This window comes from Camellia sinensis, chromosome 13 (assembly GCF_055761805.1).
Source record: "Camellia sinensis isolate YWXY chromosome 13, ASM5576180v1, whole genome shotgun sequence".
Classification (NCBI taxonomy): Eukaryota; Viridiplantae; Streptophyta; class Magnoliopsida; order Ericales; family Theaceae; genus Camellia; species Camellia sinensis.
The window spans coordinates 27719210-27744551 of record NC_138973.1 but is presented as its reverse complement, the minus strand read 5'-3'; the positions used below and the strand labels follow the sequence as shown (position 1 = coordinate 27744551).

General features: G+C 36.8%; 2 protein-coding genes across 5 annotated transcripts; both read left to right on the top strand.

The window, feature by feature from the left end:
* The first annotated feature begins 1819 nt into the window (after positions 1-1819).
* ROPGEF14 (RHO guanyl-nucleotide exchange factor 14) lies at positions 1820-17167 on the top strand. 2 transcript variants are annotated; one of them, XM_028263042.2, is made up of 8 exons: positions 1820-2187; positions 10188-10359; positions 13339-13728; positions 14326-14480; positions 14584-14658; positions 14750-15007; positions 15523-15870; positions 16472-17167. In XM_028263042.2, the coding sequence occupies exons 2-8, from the start codon at positions 10284-10286 to the stop codon at positions 16856-16858; spliced, it is 1689 nt and encodes a 562-aa protein (XP_028118843.2). In that variant the 5' UTR covers positions 1820-2187; positions 10188-10283; the 3' UTR covers positions 16859-17167. The 2 variants fall into 2 exon arrangements, with proteins under 2 accessions (XP_028118843.2, XP_082757914.1); XM_082901788.1 differs by lacking the exon at positions 10188-10359 and having other exon boundaries at positions 2062-2187.
* A 1244-nt stretch (positions 17168-18411) lies between these two features.
* TRM9 (RNA-binding (RRM/RBD/RNP motifs) family protein) lies at positions 18412-24800 on the top strand. Of its 3 annotated transcripts, none has more exons than XR_003648187.2 (9): positions 18412-18509; positions 19233-19568; positions 20849-20950; positions 21099-21185; positions 22184-22309; positions 22534-22824; positions 23243-23289; positions 23614-23679; positions 24338-24800. XR_003648187.2 is itself a non-coding variant. In XM_028263043.2 (9 exons), exons 2-8 carry the CDS (start codon positions 19266-19268, stop codon positions 23926-23928), a joined length of 1038 nt encoding a protein of 345 aa, XP_028118844.2. In that variant the 5' UTR covers positions 18412-18509; positions 19233-19265; the 3' UTR covers positions 23929-23956; positions 24338-24800. The 3 variants fall into 3 exon arrangements, 2 of the variants coding, with proteins under 2 accessions (XP_028118844.2, XP_028118847.2); XM_028263043.2 differs by lacking the exon at positions 23243-23289 and adding an exon at positions 23866-23956; XM_028263046.2 differs by lacking the exon at positions 23243-23289.
* The last annotated feature ends 542 nt before the right edge of the window (positions 24801-25342 follow it).

The following is a 25342-nucleotide window of genomic DNA, read 5'->3' as shown; positions in this document are numbered from 1 at the left end:
TTTTGGTTGAACTTTTTATAGATCGTTCTACACAAGAAGGATTTGAAACTTAATTTTTTTTAAATTCAATTTTTTTAAAAAAAAATCCCTAAAGATACAAATTTGAGAAAAAAGTAAATTTTTTTAACAATTCTCAAATAGAGATGAATTTTGTTTTAAAATTTTATTTTTTATAATTATTAGCTAAGAAAATCATACACAAAGAATTAATTTTTAAAAAAAAATTTAAGGAATGTTTGGATATGGCTTATTTAGTGATTTTTAATTTTTTACAAAAAGGACATGTAAATAATAGAGAGATGACATGATAACTTGTCACAAAAATAAGCAAATAAACTATTTGTTTATCGTTGATTTGGGAAGTTGGTAAAAAACTGACTTTTGACTTTTTACTAAGTTTTTTAGCTTTTTTAGAAGTGATTTGGAAAGTTGGTAAAAAGCTGACTTCTTTCTTTTTAGTTTAATATTTATTTATGGTGTCAAATCAAACTAAAATGACCAAAATACCTTTACCCAACATAAGAGATTTATTTTTTTATTTTTTTTTTCATAGGCCCTAATTTGTAATTTTACGACTGCGTTTTTGACACTTGTCAAATAACTTTTCTGGCGTTTTTGACAGCGTATCCAAAAACGTGACTTTTTACCATGTTCCTAAAATGGCACTCTCATTCCATGGTCCAATCATGTTATCTAATCATTTATTTCAAATCAAAAAATGTTAGCATTACTCAACCTTATAAACTAAAATAAACATCCCCAGCCTAGAAAATAGCCAACGAATCCCTATCCTAATTGCCAAACCACACCTAAGGCCAAGTTTGGCTACAAAGGAAAAAGTGCACTTATTTCATCTTTTTATCTTTTTTGGGTCACATCAAGCAACATCTCCTCTCTACTTTTTCTACACATAATACAAAAAAAGTCAAAAAGTGCACTTATTTAGTCTTTCTAAACTAGGCCTAAATAACAACCCCCAAAAAAAAAGGGGCGTGAACAAACATTATTGTAGGTTATGTTTGGCATGGTCATTTGGGTTAAAATAGTTATATAGAATAAAATTGACTATTTTAATTAAATAAGACAAAATATTATATTTAAATCATAATCATTTTATTTTTCTCTTACAAAAAGTAAAAAAATTATTTCAAACGAAACTTTTTAATCTCAAATTAAAATAGTCAAAAAATTAAAAAATCAAAAATCAATTCACATCCCAAATGAAGGCATGATCTCATTCTGTAGTCAAATCATATAAATGTTATTTCAAAGGTAATTAGAGATTTATCAAATCATTTATTTCAAATCATAAAATTAATCAAATTGGGCATAAATTAATGAGGACACCTTCCTATAAAATAAAAAATATATAAATGTCGCCCCATAAAGGAAAGGAAAATTTACGCATAAGTTCTAATTTCTGAAAAGTTGAACCATTTAGTCTTAAAAAAAATTTTATGCTCCATTTAGTCCCATTTGCACATCAATTTAATGTTCGAAATATTAATCTGATGTTCGAAATCTAATGTTCGAAACATTAATCTGATGTTTGAAACATTATAATGGGACCTTTCAGTTTACAAAAAAATTTTTAAGACTAAACAATGTATAAATTATTAATTTGAGATTTATTGGTGCATCCCTATAAAGGAAACCCATATCAAGCATCCACTTTCTTACCATGTTCATTTTTTTTTTATCCACCTTTTTAGTTCAAAAAATAATAATAATAATTCTTTAAATTATTGAAATTCGGCTCTTCCGGAACCGGACCCACCCGACCCAAATGAAAGGGTACTGAATCCCCATTAGCCACGGTATAGCCCTTGCGTCCATTCCATTGCACTCCTCTCTCTCTCTCTCTCTCTCTCTCTCCATTAAATGCCATCGACCCAAATTCTCTTCTCTCTCTCACTGTGTGAAGCAATGACAAAATTAATTTGAATTCAATGCCAGTTCAGTCCTCACTGTGTATATCTTACCCTTCCTGGTTCAGACACATTTACCTGCATTTTCACTCTCTCCCCTTTCTCTTTCCTATCTCTCTCCCTGTCTCCAACCAACCCATAACGTGGAATCAGATATGATGGCGTCTTGGAACTGGGTTTCTCATCAAATGCAGCTCTGAAACAAGTCCCAACTCCAGACTTCTCTACAGATTGTTGTTCTTCGATTTCTTCATCTAAGGTTCGTATTTCATTTCACACTCTTCTTCTTCTTTTAAGTTCGATTTATTACAGCACAAACAAAGAGCTCCGATTTCGGCGAAGCTTCGCGTTTAAACAATCCAAAAAACCCAGATTTTTTGTTCCCCAAGTTTGCCTCTTTCTCGTCTCTTATCACAAATTTTTTTTTTTTTTTTAAAGAAAATCAAGCAAGTTTTTAAATCTTTTGCTAACATTTGATCCACCATTTTTTTTTTTTAATTGTTTCCTCTGTTTAGAGGTCAGTGAAGCAGAGAGTAAATCTCAGAGGCACAATGCAAAAGCCGAAAAAGGCCAATTTTTTGGATAGGGTTTTGATTGTAAAGCCAAAAAAAAGCTTACACAAATGGAGCTTTTTGCTCAAAAAGTTGTTTGATTATTATTTTTTAAAATTTTTTGAACTAAAAGTTGTTTGCTTATGTCCAAAAGGTTTTTTAACTTATTTTTTGTTTTTTTGTTTCCCCATTTTATGAAATGATTTCAAGGAAACGCCAATGGCGTTCTTGTGAGTCTTTTCTGGGTGTGAACTCCCTGACTCAATGTTAACTCGTTCTTTAGACTCTGTAATGTCCGAGTCAACTGAGTCAGCACTTGATTTTTTTTTTCTTTTCTTTCTTTCTTTTATTGTTATTGTGTGTGCGTGTTTTGTTTTTTTTACTTTTTATTTTTAATCTTCAATGGCAATCGATTTGAAAAGGGTGTTTCTTTATAATTACTCCAATTACACTCCAAAATAGTGAAAGAAAATAAACCTTAGGGTGGGCCTATGTTGGAGCATTCATTCAAATTAATGATGTATAACTTTAATATCATGCTTTTTGACAGATCCTCAAGGTGGCATGGGATCATCTGTTACAAAAACCTCTGTCTTCTTATCTCAATGCATTCTTAGTCATGTGATTGTGTCTCAAGATTCCCATTACATGCAATTTAGAGTGCATTAGGATAAGGGATAGAGATTTTTGAAACAACTAATCCGATTGAGAGTGTCGAGAATTTTTGAAACCACCAAGGATCCTCTAGAGTATTTTTTTCCTAAAGTTTCCTAGAGTGGTGAATTGTGTGTGTTAATATTATACTGTTAATATAATACTATATAATACTATATATATATATCATTGTTAATACTATATATGATAGTGTAAATATATTAAATTGACAGAGGCTTTCGGCTGCTTTCGGCGCCTCCTCCTTTCGGCGTCCTTTTTATTATTTTATTCCATTCCATCATCATGATGTCTTGTATCAGAACTCCTATATAATGGAGTCTCTAATTTTGTTTCAAGCAGAGTGTTAATATACAGAAACTTCTTTCAATATTACTCTCTCAATTCTCTCAATTTCTCTTTCATGGTATCAGAGCACAGGTGTGTGTCCTAAGTCTCTGCATCACTACTGCGTACCTCGTCCTTATCTAATACACAGATTGGACAGTACCATCACCTTCGTCTCTTCACGACGAAGCCAACGCCACCAGATTCATCATCATCTGCCGCCGCACGCGCCTCCACGCGCCGCCGGAACATTCGGCCACGCGCTCACTCGATTCAGACGCGCTCTACGCGCTCCTACACTGTCCGGTGCTATTGTGCGCCCCGGCTTCATCTGCTAACGTGAGCCGCGTGTTTCTGACGTCAGCCGACGTCAGCCCTAGCTGCTTCCGTGCGCCTGTGCCTCTCGCCTGCTAACGTGCGCCGCGCCACTCTCTGCTAACGTGCGCCGCGCATCAACCTGTTTGACCAGATTCGTTGACTTTTCCTTTTTCGGCCTTTCTGGTCATATTTTTGGTCAGTTCACTCCTTTTCTGACTAATTTCGACCTTCTGAATTCACTGGTAACCTCAGTTTTTTCAGATTCTACCTCATTTGTGCTATTTTTCTCTCATGGATCGCCTAGACTCCACTACTCACCCTATTTCCGCTATTCTTGACGGGACTAATTATGTCCTATGGGCACAAGCTATGTCTGGCTTCCTCAAAGGAAAGAAACTTTGGCGCATCATTACTGGGGATGTGTGCAAACCCGTTCCCGAGAACACAGATTCCGCTGCCACAGACTCCACTGCCAAATATATCGACCGACTGGAAGATTGGGATAGTAAAAACTATCAGATCATCACTTGGTTTCGCAATACTTCTATTACATCTATCAGCCTTCAGTTTGGTCGGTTCCAACTTGATTCTGCTTCCTCTCCTGCCAAAGCCATCTGGGATTTTTTACACGAACGCTATCAGACTACTGGCCTTGCTCACCAATATCAGCTTTTGAGTCATCTTCACGGTATGCGCCAAGAAACCACTCAAACCATTAATGATTTTCTCTCCCAAATGTATTATGCTTGGGATCAGCTCGCTCTTTCTGAACCTCCATGGGACTGTACTAAGGATGCTACCTTGTTTACTACTTACCGTGACCAACAGCGCTTGGTTCAGTTTCTCATGGCTCTCACTCCTCGCTTTGAGCCAGTACGTGCATCTCTCCTTCATCGAACTCCTTTACCCACTCTTGAGCAAGCAATTTCAGAACTGTTGTCCGAGGAAACTCGATTTGGTACTCTCCATCCACATCCTGTGGACTCTGTTCTTGCCACTCCCCAGATTCGAAGTTCTCCTTCCTCACCTTCACCACAAAGGTCCAATGCCTGCAATTACTGTCACAACCGCAATCTTCCATCGGCTCACCTTCTGGTTAATTGTCCAGTTCGTCTTTGTCGGTTTTGTAACAAGACTGGCCCTGGTCATCTCCAACAAGATTGCTTCCGCAATCCCGCCCGTGCCTCTCGCAATGGTCCTTCCACCGGGAATTTTTCTCGCAGCCACTCTCACCGTTCTGGGACTCCGTTTAAACCAATACCTGCTCAACGCACTGCTGCTGCTGCCTCCGAGGATTTACCTTCCTCTGCCTCTATAGACCCTTCCACTCCAGTCTACTCTCAAACCGATGTCGCAGCCATGTTTCAACATTTTTGGCAGAATTCCGGTACTCCTCCATCTACGGCTTTATCTGTCACCGCAGGTAACACTTCTTGGTACTTTGATTCTGCTTGTTGTAATCACATGACCTTTGACCCTACTATTTTTACTCCTCTATCTTCTCCTCCTCATGTTCCTTCTATCCATACTGCTGATGGGTCTCTTCTGTCTGTAAGTCATGTTGGTTCTGTTTCAACCTCTCACTTATCTTTATCCCATGTCTATCTTATGCCTGCTCTTACTTTAAATCTTATCTCCATTAGTCAATTATGTGAACATGGTCTAACTGTTACCTTTTCCCGTACTGGTTGTTTGGTGCAGGACCCTCGGACGGGGCAAACTCTTGGGATAGGCCGTAAGCATGGACGTCTCTACGAACTCATCCATCTTCATGTTCCAGACTCCTCTCAGATCACAGCTCCTACCACTACTACCACTGCTACCACTACTCCTCCTTTATCTCCTTTTCATCTTTGGCATTGTCGTTTAGGCCATCTTTCTGTTGGTCGTTTAAAATCTCTAATTTCCAGTGGTTGTTTAGGTCATGTAAGTTCTGATGTTTTAGATTGTGTGTCCTGTCAACTTGCCAAACAACCTGCTTTGTCGTTTAATAAAAGTGACTCTGTTTCTCTTGCACCATTTGATCTCATTCATTCTGATATTTGGGGACCTTCTCCTACTCCTACTATGGGAGGCGCACGCTATTTTGTTGTTTTTATAGATGATTTTTCCCGTTTTACCTGGTTGTTTCTTATGAAAACTCGCTCTGAGCTCAAACAACTTTATTACAATTTTGCTACAATGGTTAAAACTCAATTTTCTAAAAATATTAAGATTTTTCGCTCCGACAATGCCATGGAATATAAAGATCTTGACTTTCTTTCCTTTCTTCAGAGTCATGGTACTCAACCTCATCGTTCCTGTCCCAGTACGTCTCAACAAAATGGACGTGCTGAACGGAAACATCGACATATCCTTGACACTACTCGAGCTCTCCTACTGTCTTCCTCTTGTCCGGAACATTTTTGGGGCGAGGCAGCTCTCACTGCTGCTTACACTATCAATTGTATCCCAACACCTGTCATTCACAATCACACTCCTTATGAGCGTCTACATGGCACTCGTCCTCCTTACACCAACCTTAGGGTCTTTGGATCTGCCTGTTTTGTTCTTCTCCAACCTCATGAACGTACCAAACTTGAACCACGTTCTCGCCTTTGTTGCTTCTTAGGGTATGGTATTGAACACAAGGGGTATCGTTGTTGGGACCCTCTCTCCCAGCGCCTCCGTATCTCTCGTCATGTAGTCTTTTGGGAACACAAAATGTTCTCCTCTCTCTCTCTCTTCCGTTTGTCCGTTCCCTCACCCTCTCTGTTTTTTACTGACCCTTCCACGGATCTGTTCTCTGATGACCTTCCTCCCTCACCCTTGCCGGCCTCTCCACCGCCCCTGCCGGACTCTCTCGAGACTGCCTTGCCTTCTGGTCTGTCCCAGGCCCCTGCTCGCTCTGATGGTCCTGCTCTTGCTTCCTCGGGATCCTCCTCTCCTGGTGAGTCTCTCCCTCTGGCTCCTCCTGCCTCTACTCGACCACACCGGGTAACTCAACCTTCTACTCGTCTTCGTGACTTTATTGTTGGTTCTACTGCTTTTTCCACTTATGAACCGACCTCCTATCGTGAGGCTCGCTCTAATCCTCTTTGGCAGCAAGCTATGACTGATGAATTGCAGGCTTTAGACAAAACTCACACTTGGGACATTGTTGATCTTCCTCCTGGCAAGACTGCCATTGGTTGCAAATGGGTCTACAAAATCAAAACTTGTTCTGATGGATCTATTGAGCGCTACAAAGCCCGCCTTGTTGCAAAAGGCTTCAACCAAGAATATGGTATTGACTATGAAGAGACGTTTGCTCCTGTTGCTCGTCTCACCTCTGTTCGCAGCCTGATTGCGGTTGCTACCTCCCGACACTGGGATCTTTATCAAATGGACGTGAAAAATGCTTTCCTTAACGGTGTTCTTCTTGAGGAGGTCTACATGCAACCTCCCCCTGGATCTACTTTTCCCCCTCATAAAGTCTGCAAACTTCAGCGTGCTCTATATGGTCTCAAACAAGCTCCGCGCGCTTGGTTTGCCAAGTTCAGCTCCACTATTCATGACTGTGGTTTCACCTCCAGTTCTTATGATACTGCTCTTTTTATCCGCAACACTGCTCAAGGGACCACCTTGCTTCTCCTTTATGTGGATGATATGATTATCACCGGTGACGATCTTGATGGTATTAAATGCCTTAAACAGTTTCTTAGCCGTCATTTCGAGATGAAAGATCTTGGTCCTCTCAGCTATTTCTTGGGTCTTGAAATCTTCCATGATTCCACGGGGTCTTTTCTCTCTCAGGCTAAATATACCTCTGATCTTCTCACCCGTGCTGGTCTTACGGATTGCAAGACTGCCTCCACTCCCCTGGAGTCTCAGAGTCGTCTTACACCTCTTGATGGCACTCTTCTCTCTGATGCTACCCTATATCGTCAGCTGGTTGGCAGCCTTGTCTATCTCACTGTTACTCGTCCTGATATTGCCTATGCCGTTCATATTGTCAGCCAGTTTATGTCAGCTCCTCGTACCCCTCATTATGCCGCCTTAGTTCGTATCCTTCGTTATCTCAAAGGTACCTTGTTTCATGGACTTCATTATTCCGCCCGCTCCTCTCTCCAGCTTCGTGCCTTTTCCGATGCTGATTGGGCTGGGGATCCTACTGACCGGCGCTCTACTACCGGGTTCTGCTTTTTCTTGGGTGATTCTCTTATTTCTTGGCGCAGCAAAAAACAATCTCTTACTGCTCGCTCCAGTACCGAGGCTGAATATCGTGCTCTTGCTGATACTACTCAGGAACTTCTCTGGCTTCGTTGGCTTCTTAATGACATGGGTGTTTCCCCCTCTGGTGCTACTGCCCTCTTTTGTGACAATCAAAGTGCTCTTCAAATTGCTCACAATGATGTTTTTCATGATCGCACCAAACACATTGAGATTGACTGTCATTTTATTCGTCAACACGTCACTCATGGTACTGTCCATCTCCATCCCATCTCCTCTGCTGATCAACCTGCTGATATCTTTACCAAAGCCCATTCTCCTGGTCGCTTCGTTGAACTTGTCTCCAAACTCAAGTTGGTTGATGTTTGTCCTCCTTGAGTTTGAGGGGGGCTGTTAATATTATACTGTTAATATAATACTATATAATACTATATATATATATCATTGTTAATACTATATATGATAGTGTAAATATATTAAATTGACAGAGGCTTTCGGCTGCTTTCGGCGCCTCCTCCTTTCGGCGTCCTTTTTATTATTTTATTCCATTCCATCATCATGATGTCTTGTATCAGAACTCCTATATAATGGAGTCTCTAATTTTGTTTCAAGCAGAGTGTTAATATACAGAAACTTCTTTCAATATTACTCTCTCAATTCTCTCAATTTCTCTTTCAGTGTGGTTGAGATTTAATGTTGAAAAATTGATGTGACTTGTCATTAAATCTCAACCACATAATGCACTACTCTAGGAAACTTTAGGAAAAAAATACTCTAGAGGATCCCCTCAAAGTATTGTCTTGATTAGCTTTAAGCCTACAGTCATCTCCTAGAGTGTACAATCCAACGGCTGACATTAAACCTCACCAAAACGACGTCGTTTTGGTGAGTATTTTGAAGAAAAAAAAATCAATCCATGGCTTTCTTCTCCTTTCCTCTCTCTACCTTTTCTTTTCCATTTTCTTGCTCAAGAAAACCATTCAAAATCAAGAAATCTCACAAATCCATCTCTGAAAATCAATCCATGGCTCAAAGTTTCTCGGATTTTAGTATCAAGACCTTGGCTAGTGGTCCACCAGGTGTGGAACCCTCCCAAGAAACAGAGCTCAGTCAGCTTGAAACTTGGGCTTCATGGTGATCTGAATCTCTAATGCCTAAACCCATTTGGATCTGACCACCCATTTCGCCGGTGAGGGCATCGCTGCCACCCGCCGCCACCGTGGCCATCGACAGAGTGAGAGAAGAAGGCGAGAGGTTCCCACGTAAAGAAACAGAGGACTCGTTGTTGTTGTTGTTAGTACTGTTGGGATCTTCATTTGACCAAGCATCAATGAAACCCCTAGGAGTCTCCAGATCAGGGTTGAGAAACAAATTGCACTCATCGGCATAGGGAATCAGATTTAGAGACTCGTCGATGCAATCTTGATTGAAAATCATCTGGGGAAAAGATAAGACAGATTTCTGGGTTTGTTGATTTTAGTAACCATGGATTGACTCAATCTTTCTGGGTTTTGTTTCAATCCATCGTTTGATTTGTGAGATTTCTTGAGTTTGAGCCATGGATTGATTTTCAGATATGAGTTTGTGAGATTTCTTCTATTACTTGAGCCATGGATTGATTTTCAGAATGTGTTGATTTTCAAAAAGGTAGAGAGAGAAGGAGAAGAGAGCCATGAATTGATTTTTTTTTTTCTTCAAAGTACTCACCAAAACGACGTCGTTTTGGTGAGGTTTAATGTGAACCGTTGGATTGTTCACTCTAGGAGATGACTGTAGGCTTTTCACCCTAGAGGATCCGGACGCAAGATTTATGGAGTCCTCATGATTTAAGTCGGCAAACAGAAATAATAGTTGCACAGAATTAAAACTCAAAAAATGCACAAAAAGTATAATGTGGGAATGAGATCCATCTCGAGTTTGATGTAGGCCATGCTTAAAATAAATATAAACCATACAACGCATTTTTTTGTGTTTTAATTCTGTGCATATAGCAATGTTGGCTATGAACAGGCCAGTCTTATTACCAGCCCTATGGTAAATTTTTGTGCATTATTGTAGGAATAGTCATTATTGATTTGGCAATAGTGATAATCAATGTGAAGTTGTGAACCAGTTCAGTTATTGGCTCACTGACAACACACTTCTTATGACCAATTTGTAAGTTGGAAAATCTAAAAATGTACTATTTTATTTATTGTAGGGGTTGGTGCATAGCCATAGCTTTTGGAATATACCAGACCAGTTATCTGGGTTCCGCTGAAATTTGCTGTGAAGATCAACTAGGGTACAAGAAAAGATGATGATCATGAGAAGGAGACTGGCTTGCTGTTCTCGGGACAGAGAGATTAGCCTTGACTTTGATGAACAAGAGAGTAAGCTTCCTTAGCACTCTTTCTCTCTCTCTCTCTCTCTCTCTCTCTAGAGACTATTCAAATCTTCCATAATTTATGCCAATTTCTCTCTGGCCTGCATGGGATGGGCCATGGATGGCAATCTTAGTCTTGACTATTGTAATGTACCCAACACAAGGAGTTGGCTAAAGGCCAAATGCAACCCGTGTGGGTAACCTAGTGATAAAAGGGTTTTCCATGGGATGAATAGTAAACTCGAACGTCTTAGGCTTGATTTCTTTTGATATAGCACATAGTCCTAATTGATACATGTGACAAGTTTATTGCTAAAAATTCAAAATATTTCAATTATGTTCTTAAAAACTTCTTAGAAGTTTTTGGATAAATGAATTTTAATTGAAAAAACTCTTAACAAGACAAAAAAATAGCCGGCTTAGAAGCAGATGCCAAATTGCTTACTAATTTTCTTCCTTACTCGGCTTCAAATTATATGATATTAGTTAGCAAATATTATACTTTTTGAAAAGTTAGTTAGCAAATATTAATATTTAATCTTTTGCCAATTTTCTAGGCTTCTTAAATCAAGGAAATAATTGAATTTTCCAAGGAAAGAGCCTAGAAATTTCTATCTATATTGACTTTAATTTGGTTGCCACCCCGGTTGAGTTTAAAGTTTTTTTTTCCATTTTTCAATTTTCGCACGAATGTTGACATGGAGATATTTCGGTGCATGAATTTTAAAATAATAATAATAATAATAATAATAATAATAATAATAATTTTAATATGTGAAAAATAAATCAAAAGCATCAACAGGTTACAATAGGTAAAAAAAAATACCATTTTTCTCCCCATGTTCGGCCTTATAGGTGGGACCCATTTATTGTGTCCAGTATATTAAACTCGGAGGCACATGCAAGGACCCCATTCTTTTGAATTTCTTTACTCTTGTTTTTTAGGATGGGAAGTGTGAAGATCATAGATATTGTAAATAAAGTGATTGTGATTTATCAATAACCTTCTAGCACAGAGCCCATGGAAAGTGCATGGTTTTTGTTTATTAGTTTGATTGATATCAGTGGTGGTCCTCATTTGAAGTGCTATTAATATTTTACTAATACCAGTCCCACTTCATAGAGACAGTGAAATAACTATGTGGGGACACAAATGTCATTGTCAGTATGACTTTTCAAAATAAGAGTTATTTTAGTTTGTATTTGGATCAGCTTCTATTATGGGGATTCCCTCAATCATGTATTTCATTTCTTTTTGTTTCTATTGTGGTTCGAGTTTTTGAGCACAAATATCCCACCTACCACTTTTTAAGGGAAATTGTAGACCTAAATTAACTACAACTTCTTGAGTATGTCATGTTCTTTTCAAATTTGATTGTTGACCAAAGGATCCAGATCCAGAGTTAATGGTTCCCTCTTCTAGATCTGAACTATACGTATTCAAAAATCAGGATGTGTGTTGGACCATTTGGTTTTAAATACCTTGTGGGAAATTTTTTTGATATATATAAAAAAAAATAAAAGGACAAATAAAAATGAAATATACAAGCAAAAAGAAGAAAAATAACTTATTAGGAAATATTAGTGTACCTGCTATATGGGTATGTCCTTCATGGAGCCCATTGAACGATGGGATTTTGAACTATTGGATGCTTGCTTCAAATTGATGTGCCTGACTTGTAGGGCTGTTTGAATCTAAAGTCAATTGTAGAGGCTTCTAGTTTTAAATATTTCTTGGTTTCCTTGAACAAAGCATTTGCTAATGGAAGCTGCATTTGCATGTGCTTACACCTAACTCTTCCTTAGTAGAGACAAATTTGACTGCTTATCTGCCATGTTGACATTTGTGAACCACACAAGCTGTGCAAAATCTGTATTTTGGTAGGAGAGTTGTTAAGTAGCAATTCTGTACTATATCTACTTGATTAGTGAAATCTTGTGACCGCCTTGTGGGTATCTTGATATTCTGAAGGTTGTTACAATCTTTGTGTGATTCTTCATTATTATTTTACCCATTCCTGCGAACAATGCAGTAATATTGTATCTTGTACTCAAATACTACTAGGGGCACTGGTGGATGTCCCTTGGAAATGGAATGAAATCATTAATTATTGTTTCAAAATAAATCCTATTTTCACTCTGGCAGTTGAAACCGCTCTTTTTTATGCCATAGGGAATCATTTTCAGGAGTAGCTGAAATCTTGCCATTTCAGCTTTGAACTAACTAAGTTGGTTATCCATATTTCTGTAACGACTTGATTCCAGGTTTGAATTTGTCTTCTAAGTTTCATAGGCAGATGGAACTAATTTGGAAGGCACAAAGAAATGCATGATAGGATTATTCATAACATTGATGAGAGTGATTCACAAAACAAAAATCATCCATCAAACAATGCTTCATTATAGGGCTGTCTTTGTCAGTAACTTTTAGAATCTGATGCTAATGTTTGCCAGCATAATAAATCACTAAATTTCCTTTTGTAGAAATGAATTTCAAATGAAGGGATTTGGCATAGACTTTATAAATAGATTAAGAATTTAAAGGGGAAGATAGAGAGTAGAGTAAGAAAAGAATAGTTTTATTATGATCTTTATGCAAGTATGATCCTCAGTATGAAGGATTTCAAGTAACTACTTTTACATTGTTATTTCAAATCCGTCATAATTCATTGTGGAAAAGCTCTCAAATACAGTATGGAAATTCATATCTAAACTATCATATCTGAATTGTGCTGATCTCCTTGAATGATGAGTGCTCAAATCGTCTATTTCAAATCCATAAATCTAAACACAATCTAAAAATCAACATTTTAGTTGAAGAAAATTTCACATGTATTCTTCCGTAGTCCAAATAGACACATGCATGTTTGTTGTATTCTCTATAGCAACAGTAATATTAATGTTAATACTGCAAAAAGAAAACAAAAATACTGCATTGCCTTTCTTTTGAGGTGTGACTAAGTGTGGGACAAATGGAAACTTTCAGGAATAATGACATATAATGGCCTAGAGAGTTGCATTCTTAACAGTCGTTCTTACGAAAATGAAAGCGGCACAAGCAGGGGAGATGGGTGTGCAACTGACTCCTTCGATGAAGATGCCTCAAGCTGTTCTTCTAGCAATAATGCTTTTGGATCATTCTCTTCTCATTGGACGATGATGAAGAGGGATGAGCAGGGACTGGATGAATGGGAGGCCACAGAAAGCCCCCAACATTTTTATGTCAAAGAAAAACCTGTTTATGGTGTTCAGTTTTCAGATGTTGAAACAATGAAAGAAAGATTCGCAAAGTTGTTGTTGGGTGAAGATATTACAGGGGGATGCAAGGGGCTCTCCACTGCATTAGCATTGTCTAATGCAATAACAAATCTTGCAGGTACATAAAAATATTCATTTCCTTAACCAAAATATGAGTTGATGTTTTATTGCTTTGTAATATATTTTTGTTAATACTCAAATCAAAAAGCATTTATCCCAATTTCTAGGGGTATTTTTGGCAATATATGCATTATAAAACATTCTGATTGAAACATGAGGCTTAGTCATTAGTGTCAATATTATAACTAATTTTATTTTGTTGGAGTTATGATTGAAACGATATTGATATGAGGAAGATGGAGAAATTTCGCTTCACAGAAATTGTGAAGATGCTGACAATCTACTCTCTCTATCTCTCACATAAATATAATTTATATCTGCATCCAAGGGCATACACACTGAGACTTAGAGTGATTTTTCTGAATTTAAAAAAAAATTCAAAGATTCTACAATAGTAAGCATGTGCAAATATAAAACACATGCATTGGATTGGGAGTCAATTTCCAGTTGGTAGCAGCAAAGATTAAATAATGATGTTGCAAAAGGAACTTGAGGTTAACTTTGATCTGAGTCTTTATAATGTATAACTTCATTCTTCTGTTTCCATTCCTCTGTTATGTTTGTTACCTTGAAAATCCTATAAATGGATTTGCAGCATCAGTTTTTGGCGAGCTGTGGAAATTGGAGCCGCTGCCAGAGGATAGAAAGAGCAAATGGCAAAGAGAAATGGACTGGTTACTCTCCCCTACCAACTATATGGTTGAGTTGGTTCCAGCTAAGCAAAACGATGCCAATGGCCGGACCATGGAGGTATTTTCCATTTCTTTTGGTCCATAGAAATTCTTTTCCCTATGAGATCAGATTTAACCTTAGCATTTTTTGTTTTTTTGTTTTTGTTTTTGTTTTAGAGCAGATAATGACTCCAAAAGTTCGTGCAGACATCCGTATAAATCTTCCAGCGCTTCAGAAGTTGGACTCCATGCTTATTGTGGGTGGTCTCTCTGTTCACATCAAAATTATTTGAAATACTTATGAATTCACACTCGAAATTCACCGTGTTGCCTATCTCAAACTTACAGGAGACGCTAGATTCAATGGTTAGCACTGAGTTTTGGTATGCAGAAGGAGGTAGCCGGGCTGAAGGAAGGAGCAGGAGCAGAAGGTGGTGGCTTCCTTTGCCCCAAGTACCAATCCGTGGCCTCTCTGAAATTGAAAAGAAAAAATTGCTAAATCAAGGTAGAGTAGTGCACCAAGTATTCAAGGCTGCCAAATCCATCAATGAAACTGTCTTGCTTGAAATGCCTGTCCCAACCATCATCAAAGATGCACTTCCCAAGGCAAGCAACTTTCTTCATTTCAAAGCACTTCTAACTCACAATAAACCTAGCAAAATTTCTCTTAGTTTTTTATTTTTAATTTTTGTAAATTTACACTTAAATCTGAAACAAACGATGTTTTTTTACTTAAATTTGGTAGTGGAATGTTAGATTGCCACTAGCCCCAAATGCTTAAACTGTTAGGAGATCATAGAGAGAAGCAGAATGTGAAGGGGGAAATGGAGAGATTTGGACCAAAACCTCCCCTAACCTGAGCTCTTATATCACATTAGATCACTACTAGCCCCAAACGCTCAAGTTGTTTGGAAATGGACCCAACAATGTATATTAAGCTATTCAACATTATCTCAACATGGAAAAAACATATAAGCCTTATGCAAATAGCTCCCATCCAATTGTCTGTTCACTGCTATACATATGTTAAATATCTTATGAACATGCTCGGTACACTTCAAACTAGGAATTGTTTGCTGCATTTGCCATGAGAGGTGACTATATTTTATACATGTTTACAGTCGGGAAAGGTAAGTCTTGGTGAAGAACTGTACAGAATCTTGAATGTAGAATCGATATCATCTGAGGAAATGCTCAACTCCCTCAACTTGAAATCCGAGCACAATGCCCTTGAAACAGCCAATAGATTGGAAGCAGCAGTATTAGCATGGAAAGAGAGAATTGCAGAACAAACCAGTGGTAAATCTCCAGCTCGAACATCATGGTCCTTCATAAAGGATCCAATATCTGAACTGGATAAGATGGAGTTTTTATTGGACAAAGCGGAAGCTCTTATACAGCAGCTGAAGACCAGATATCCTAACCTCGCTCAGACATTTCTTCATGTCGTGAAAATCCAATATGGCAAGGTGAGTTCGTAAAACCTTCCAGATCCTCAACAACTCCATTTTCCAGTCTTATCACACCACCAACCAAATTGACCATTAAAATGGCTTTAAGCCCATTGTATTACATAGCCTTCAAAAGATTTTTAATATTATTTTTAACATTAAAAGAATAATTTTTTTTTTTTTTTTTCAATATTACACTTGAAGGGTGACCTAAAGCACGGGGCCCCTACTAAAGCGGGGTTTGAGACATGATATATGCAACCTTACCTTACCCCTATTTCTGGAGAGGTTATTTCTGTGACTCGAACCATTCCACCAGCGATGCTAACGCCAAGCCTTACCATTAGGTCAAGCCATCCTTTTTTACATTATTTTAATAAAATTTCTAAAAAAATATTGGTAAACATTTTCATGCTATATGACCATTGTTGTGCAAGCTGGAAACAAACACTACTAAATCTGTGATTTTAAAAAAAAATTATTGTAACTGAGATTATTTGATTATCTCCATGCCTTTGACTGCCATGATTAAGTTTTTTGACCATTCTGTGTAAATTTATAATGTTTTGCAAGAACTAAGGAATAATTTTGGTTGTTTCCTTTCAATTCCCACGTGTAGGATGTTGGACATTCAATTCTAGAAGCATATTCTCGAGTTCTTCGAAACTTGGCATTCAAAATACTCTCGAGGATTGGAGATATTTTGCAAGAAGATGTTTTTAGCAACCCCAATTCGCCCATGCCAACCTGTAGCTTCCCCGGAATAAATCTCATTAGGGACTCAGACTCTCCGGTGATTGGTCAACGCATAAGGCACTCCCTTATTGACCAGATGAACAAGGTGGACAGACAATTTTGCGACCCTTGTGCAACAAATGCTTCTGATTTGGAGCCCTCGTGTGCTGAAGCCAAAACCAGTTCGGTGACAGCAACGCCTAGCCGGAGTAGAGTATGGTGCATAGGCAGAGAGGCTTGCCGTGGTGCCTCTCCTCAAAATTCCCCTTAATAACAACAAAGGATATGGTTTTCAAGAGTGCTTTCTCTGTAAATGATATCATTACTATATGCTTGCTGAGATTTAAGTTTTGTTTGGTTTGCTCATGGTTACAAGGTAGTTTTGGTGATGGTTTAATTGCCATTGTTTTATTGTGTAATGGCGATAATGATCGGTATTCTTGGATCAAACACTGTAATAGTATGTTGTGACCTTATTTTGCCGAAGGTAGATAACATGATATTGGAGGGTACGGTAATCCTCACTACCATAATGTGAAATTTCTCATTTGCCAATTATATATACCATCATGTTATGTTATATCATCATTGTACTTCATATTTATTCTGGCAATGGGCTGCCTAGGATTTTCCCCATGAAAGAGTTGTGAGCATTGATCAGCTCTAGAGGTGGTGCAAATCAATTGCAGTGCTACACAGGCAGAAATCTATATGAAAAATTAAATTTACCAACTTGACAAAATTATCATGTTGAAATTTGCATGGTAAATAGATATTTTTAATTGAAATAATGATCTTGGAGGATATGGTTTGAATTTTGCATGGAAAATGAAGTTTTCTAATTTAAATAGAGGATATTGGGGGGTTGCTTTTTTTCTTTTTTCTTTTTTCTTTTCTTTTCTTTTTTTTTAAGGAATAGAGGGTTGCCTATTATTATTAGTTTGGCCAAACATTGTTAAATTTTGACTAAATTGACAACAAATTTAACAAATGAGGCTGTTCAAGTTTGGCCACATATTCATAGATGTGCGACAATTTTGACTTTAAACTGCACCTTATAAAGAAAAATAAATCCATTTAACTTATCTTCCAAATCTTATTTTTTTCTTAATTTTCAATTATCAGCCCTGTTTGACATATCCTAAATAAGTAATTTTTTGACTTAAAAAAAAATAAAATCAAATGCTTGTTTTGAGATGGCTAAATCATAAAAGGAGAACTTGTAAAAAGATTATTTCACTCTCAATACTTTCAAAAATTTCACATTGTCCTTATAAGGGCTTAATATTGGCAATTTCAAAATTTTCACATTGCTCTTACAAGGGCTTCACATTTGTCCGTATATATACATTCACGTCCCATTTCATAATCCGCAAATATTTTGTTCTAACTTATAGGTGTTATAATTTGTGTCTAGCTATAATATCGAATGATATAAAGAAATAAATAATGGGACTCAATTTCGATATTGTACATTACTTTTTCACAACACTAATGATCCAACTCTTAACTTATTATACCTGGTTCATTTATTTTTTTTAAAAAAAAAATATTAACTAATATAAAATTTTATATATTGAAAGTAAATTAAAATTTCATCAATATAATTCATAATTACAAAAATATTTTGTTACATACTTTTATAAAAAATTAAAATTAAAAATTGCATGCTTAACATTTTCCTTTATTTAATTTTGGTATGGCCTTCAAAATTCGATTCACGCTGGTGTAGTAGCCCAGATTTTACTAAGCCCAACTATCTCCTCTTGCTGGGTCGGCCCAAGCCCACGTCAATTTCTCACGAGTCCACCGGAGAAGAGTCTCAAGCAGGCTCTCTCTCTCTCTCTCTCTCTCTCTCTCTCTGATCTGATTGTTCAATAGACGAAGGTGGGTTTTGAGCTCTCTGGTTGGGGCTTCCGCAAGTAAGGCATCTCTCTCTCTCTCTCAATTATTGTATGTGAAATTGTGCTAAAACCATTCACAATTTGAATACGCCCAATTTTTTATTTTTTATTTTTTATTTTTAATTGAACTCTTGTATGCCAAAACCAACCCCAAACCCAAAAATAATCACCTTGTATCGTTGAAGAAGAACTATTATGTGTATTTATGCCTGTATATAAATGTATATAGGTAGATAAATAGTTACACACAATGTTGGGGATGGTGATTGAGATGTTCATCTGTGTATAAAACTGTTTGAGACATTCTAATGGCTCAAATAAACCTTGGGTTTAGTTTACATTATCCAAAGGTTCAGGCTTTTTTGGATATGTCCCCTGAGAGTTGAGTGGCTTCATTTCATTTTTTTTTGCGTAAAACCTTTTTTTTTTTGGTTCCGCAAACAAATGAAGTGCAATCTCATCAAACCCCAGAAGTGCCATTAGCTGTTGATGACTCAATTTTCATGAATGGTGTTTTTTATATGATTTATTTGTATCTTTGTTGCCAAACATGTTGTGGTGCACAATATGTATGGACGCTGCAACACACCTAATTGATTGGGACTCTGAATAATATTGAGAAAGTTTTGGTTTTGGCTGAACTCGATGTGTTTCAGTCATGATTACTTCTATACAAATGCTTATGCTTTTTTAATGATATTTCTTGTTGTGTAATTAAATGATTAATTTTCTTTGGAGCAGGAGTCACTTTTTCCCATTGTCAAAATTGGGTATATGGGTTTTCCCCGATTTGAACGACCCAAAGGACTGGATGGCGAGTCAAGTCCAAACCTTTATGTGGCCAATTGTGGACCAGGTGTGGGGCTTTCTTTTGACACTATTGCATCAGTGTTCAGTACCTTTGGAGAAGTGAATGGAGTCTATGCGGCTGATGAGAGTGGCACTCGTGTTATTGTTTCTTACATTGAAGAGAGTTCTGCTCAAACAGCTTTAAAGGCTTTAAACAGACGTCCGTGTCCTGATCTTGGAGGCCGTTTCTTGCACATACAGTACTCCATAATGCAACTTCCTAAACAGGTACTAAGCGCGTGCTTTGTCTAATTTCTTGAATTTTATGCTTGAATTGAACTATATTTTGCACTTTGTGTAATTTTTTAAATGAATTATAATACGAGTAAACATTTATCTCAAAATTTGGCTAAATTTTGTATAAAGTAACCACATTTGAAGCAATTAAGACGGAGACATGTGGGTTGGGGCTGCAATGAATTGGCCCTATTGTCATGTAATCTGTATAAGCTACCCTTGGGCTTAGTAGCACAAATGCTTCTATGGATAAGCCATTTCCATGTTGGACACATGTTTGATGCCGAGAATTTTTTAATATTTTCAGACTTGTTTAAGATACTTATTAGATGGGTCCATTATTTAAAAATCAGTTTCATTATGTTGGATCCTTGGCTGATATGTTTTAGATACCTTTGGTTCACTGAAGGAGGGCATTACTTGACACTCATGAAAATAAGACGAATGTATCAGTAAAGTGTCGAAATGCATCACTAAAGTTTCCAGCGTTTTCTTAAAAGTAAATAAAGAAAAAAGAAAGTTTTACTCTGTACAGATGCAACTACAATTCAAGCGTCCAATGCATACTTCAAGAATCTAATCATAGACACAAAAATGTCAAGTACAGTACTAGAAGAATATTATATGTATAATGTATCCAGCATGCCTAGTCTCATATTCCTCATTATACAAATGTTAGTTCAATTTTTTTTAAACAATCAAAATTATCTTCTTGTTATATAAACAAATAAAGTGATAATAAATGCGTAGCTAAACATTTTATATAACTCTGTGTCCTACTGTTTCAGAATCTGTTGAGTTGATGTTTTTGGGCCATATTGTTCCTTAAATTGGTGTGACAAAATCATGATAGTCAATTATGGTAATTTTAAATAAAGGATATATTTTAGTTGAGATCTAGAAATATATTTTACCACTTTATTTATGCCACTGATACACATTGTTTACACCAATATACATTTTATGGATTAACTCCCTTTCTAGGGTGATTTAAATTCCTTAAATAAACTTGTATATTCATGGAAGATGTTTAGCCTTTAAAGTTCATAAGCTTTCTTGATTCCACTTTGTAGTGACTAAAATCCTTGTATATGCAGATACATTGATGTGTTTTACCTGCACTTCTAATTTACTATTTTACATGATTCATAATACCAAATTGGGGCTCCTTCGGATGTAGAAAAAATACCTGCCTCATTGGGACTCAGAATCTGCGAACGTCACCTTTCTTTTTTTTTTATTGTCCTTAAATAAATCTTCTTTTTTGTTAGGTTAATACAAATGACTCAATTCCAGTATCTTTGGTAGCTTCAGAGTTGAATATTCCAGGCCTTCACTTGTGGCATGACTTTGTCACTGCCACAGAAGAGGAGGTTGGTATGTTTTTTTTGTTTTTAGCAGTATTAATCCTTGCATTATTTCATGTATTTCATTTTATGGTTTGGATTCTGTGTGATGTACTATTGCAAGAAGCTTATTGAGCTTCACCCTACATATCTGATTTTGGATCAAATTTTTCAGGAATTGCTTGCAGCAGTTGATGATAGGCCTTGGAAAAGTCTTGCAAAAAGAAGGGTTCAACATTACGGGTACGAGTTTTTATATGAAGTAAGTGATGATATAATAAGAAGTTTGTGAACTAGCCTCCTGACACTTTCAACATTAATCTGTCTTATTCACATATTTGTGGTGTTGTTTGTATTACCTTTCCCCTTAAAACTGGTTTTTCTTGACCTTTTCTGTAGCGTGAGTAGACTTTGTTAACTTGGAGGCTAAAAGCAGTTTTTGTAATGTTACTTTTGGATCATTTCTTGGTACATATCTTCAAGTTGATAGAATTGACTTCACTTGGTAGGATTCTAGTACATAATTCAGCAGTACAAAGGTTTAATTAGAGTCCTCGGGTATGGACCTTTAAATATGTAATTCAGAAATGATCTTAATTCTATAGCTCTTGATCACCAAGTTATATTCAGTTTCATTCACCCTGCTTAATAATTTCTATAGTATTCTTTATGATCATGATTGTTATCACCATCTTCTTATTCTTTGCAATTTGCTATTCTAATTGCAATCAGCACTTCTTTAGCTGCTGATCTCAAACATAAGTTCCTTAATCCAACTCTTTGCTTGACCTTTTGACTTTATTAGGAGTCTGAAGCCATTCATTTGCTCTTTGGAATATCCTTTGCAATTCAACCAGTCTATCACCTGAGTCAGTCTCCATTTGAATAGTTGTTTAAAACATGAGTACATATCTATGGTATTAGGCCTTAGGAGGGTAGTCTGTTTCAATACTTTTCTTTTGCTGATGATAAGGACCATCTGAATGGCTTATTGCAGAATGCTGCAAGGCTGTAAATTTGTTGAGAAAATGCATTTTCGGGTGCATTTATCTTTTATTTCTTTTCTTTTCATTTTACTTTTGAATTTTTCATTCCTGTTTCATAAGCATGACATGATGAAGTTTTCTGATTTCTTTTACTGGTCTGCCTTATGTTAAAAAGGGTCTAGTGGCTGGTCTAATGATCACATTGTGATAAAGGACAGGTCTAATGACTGGCTAAGAGTTGTATTTCCTTTTTTGGCCACCATTTTTTGTACAGACAAGGAATATTAATACAAGGGAAAGCATGGGTGAACTGCCATCCTTCGTTTCTCCCATACTCGAAAGAATCTCGTTGATTTCAGATCTTGATAACGCTGCAAATATAGTTCTGGACCAACTCACGGTATGTAATGATTTGTTTCTGCTGTCCACAAATTGTGATAGTTATATGTAATTGTACAAGTTTGACCTCATTATAGTTTGTTCTGTTCTATTCCGGGTTAGAATGCAATATGCTGTTCCATGACAAATATATCAAGCCTTCAACACTATTTATGGTTCTAGCTGATCATGCACATTTATAGGTCTGTTATAATTAAGACCGAAACTATCTGGTGTTTATTTCAGGTTAATGAGTACCCCTCTGGAGTGGGCTTGTCCCCACATATAGACACCCATTCTGCATTTGAGGAATTAATTTTCAGCCTTTCATTAGCAGGGCCTTGCATCATGGAGTTCCGAAGGTATTCAGAAGGTGTTTCGCTTCCGAAACCTGATTCAGGTACAGACAACCAAGTGGAAAATCCCAACAGTAGCTCAAATTTTATAAGGAGGGCTATTTATCTGCCACCTCGATCAATGTTATTGTTATCTGGGGAGGCACGGTATGCTTGGCTCCATTACATTCCACATCATAAGGTATAGCTCACTATCTATAGTTGTCAACTCTTTAACTCTTGGACTCTTTGTCAATTATTCAAACATATTTCATATGTAAAGTATATTATGTTATCTGGGGAGCATCTTTGCAGCTATTCTTCTGTTGTTGATACTTCACTTTCTTTAACTTTGACCACCCTTTATTCCTCCAGGATTGTGAGGACTCTCATCCTATATATATTCTCATTCTTGATCAGCATAAACTAAATCAGATAGTACATTTGAAGTGTTTTTTATTCGAGAAAACTGTGATCAGCTTTACATTATTAGCTGGTCTCCTTTTTGTGTTCTACTGTGTTTTATTTGTTCATTGCATATTTGATCTTCAATGATCCCTTGGGAGATATGCTTTGGGGCATTTATGAATTTGCTTTTGACAAGCTGCTCTGACATCCAGACATCTCTAGTTTATTTGGAAAGGCAAAAAGTGGAGAATCTTCAGAGGTGAGAGTTCTGCTAGCGGTGGCCAAGAGACTAGAGCATTTTATTCCAACACTGTGAGATTAGGCCTTAATTCAAGTGTTAAGGGGATATTCAAAGTAACTTTTTGAGACCACTGGAACACGATGTTTATGGCTAGTTGGTTGGGTTGGGTCTTCCAGGCAGGCAAACCTTTGTTGCATCACCATTTTAAGTCTTGGGATTTTTCCTTTCTTTATAATTAGCAATTTGGTGTCATGAAATGGAACACAATTTTTTTTCTCCTTCCTTTTTGCACTTTGGCCATTTGATTATCATCCTAAATTTCAATAATGCTTTCTTTTGCAGATTGACCTCGTGAAGGATAGTGCGATCAGAAGAGGTTCAAGGAGAGTATCTTTCACATTTCGTAAGGTATGCAGAATTCTTTTCTTCTTTTTTTCTTCTGCTAAACCTGTTTGTATGCATTTTATGTGTTAACCTTGGAGATTTGGATAGATGTATATTTTTCTCTTGGTTGAATACTTCCATTTGATCATGTGTGATATACATTCAAGGAGCTCAGCATCCACTATTCATCTAATCTTTTTGATGGTGTAGGATTGCTTTAGGGCACTGATGATAAAGCTGCCTAAAATTAGGTTTAGAGTAGAAGAGACTTGACTGCACCTTACATAATCTTCCGCGATAGGTGGTGGCTTTTCCCTGTCTGCGACTTCGAAATTTCTTTAAATGTATATGATGCGTTGTTGATTTGTGTAGTCTGCTACCAAAATCATAGTTAGATCAAAATGGCTTAATTACTGTCTTTCATATTTCATCATTCTTTTTGTTATTAGCTCACTAGAAACTATTCGAATAGTCCTTTTGGAAACTATTTGACTTGGTATTGGGCTAACTGGAAATGCTATTAACATGCATTCTTTATAAAATCATTATGTTTATTGTTGAACATGCCCTTGTGACTGTGTGCAGTGTAAAGAAGTTCAAAGAATTGCTTGCTGTCTCATTCTCTCTCATTTCTGTTTGTCTCGTGCTCTCATTTTCTTTCTTTATAATTTCACTCTTGTAGGTTAGGACAGGACCTTGCAAATGTGAATTTCCTCAACACTGCGATTCTCAGAGTTAAAAGGGGGTGTCATTTGCATACTGATTTGAGACGGATTCTAGAAATGCTTACTCCGTCGACCAGCATTGGGATTCTTGTGAGGAGATGGTTGGTCAGTGGAGCAACAACAATCATGAGTTCAATATTTATTTTTGTTTTGTTTTCAAATTGGCAATCCATTTTGCCAAGGAAGTAGCTTTCAATTCTCATGCTGCAAAAACAAACATTTAAGGTAGAAAAAAATTGCAGAAGGTAGAACATAGGACTGATAAGGATTAGTGCTTTTGTTGTATTTGCATTAGAAGATGATAGGAAATTCCTGACATGTTGTCATTATCTTATCAATATAGTTACAAAATATCCTTGGATGTAGTGAACCTGTTTGGATAACTATTGAATTAGAATGAACTCATTTCATTTTGTGGTTTCCTTTTTTCTTCTGTTTTTGGGGTGGTGAGTGGAAAAAAAATATTGAAAAACAAATGCCAGAGTACAGCAGGTCAAGTCTTCGTTGTTTTGCTGTTTATTTAATTGCCCTTTCCAAATATTAAAAATCTAAACCTTTCATTGATACTGGCCCTGAAAGGTCCTACTCAACTCTTTCTACATTTTTTTTATTTTTTTGGGATGCAGCTTGCCTCCAGTCCAAGAGCAGACTGGACGGTGTTGTTCGGTCCGTGAAGACTCACCACGGGTCCTATTTTGATAATCTAAACTGTTCAATGTGTAAAATTCGTTGAATACTATATGCCTATAAAAAATCATATTGATCGGATATCAATAGTTATGTGATCAAATCAGTTTTGTATTAAAAAAAAAAATGAACGATGAACAAATTAATTGTTGACAAAAAATTGATCCAATGAAATAGTATCGATATTTGATTAATGTGATTTTTTATAAACATAATACTCGACAAGTTCTACACATTGAACGGTTCGAATTATCAAAATGAAACCCATGATGAAC

Coding starts and splice junctions, on each gene's coding strand:
- TRM9 (XM_028263043.2), top strand. CDS start 19,266: ATGGGTTTTCCCCGATTTGAACGACCCAAAGGACTGGATGGCGAGTCA. Junction 20,951..21,098: donor TCACTGCCACAGAAGAGGAG/GTTGGTATGTTT, acceptor CAAATTTTTCAG/GAATTGCTTGCAGCAGTTGA. Junction 21,186..22,183: donor GGTACGAGTTTTTATATGAA/GTAAGTGATGAT, acceptor TTTTTTGTACAG/ACAAGGAATATTAATACAAG.
- ROPGEF14 (XM_028263042.2), top strand. CDS start 10,284: ATGATGATCATGAGAAGGAGACTGGCTTGCTGTTCTCGGGACAGAGAG. Junction 14,481..14,583: donor CCAATGGCCGGACCATGGAG/GTATTTTCCATT, acceptor GTTTTAGAGCAG/ATAATGACTCCAAAAGTTCG. Junction 14,659..14,749: donor AGTTGGACTCCATGCTTATT/GTGGGTGGTCTC, acceptor TCAAACTTACAG/GAGACGCTAGATTCAATGGT.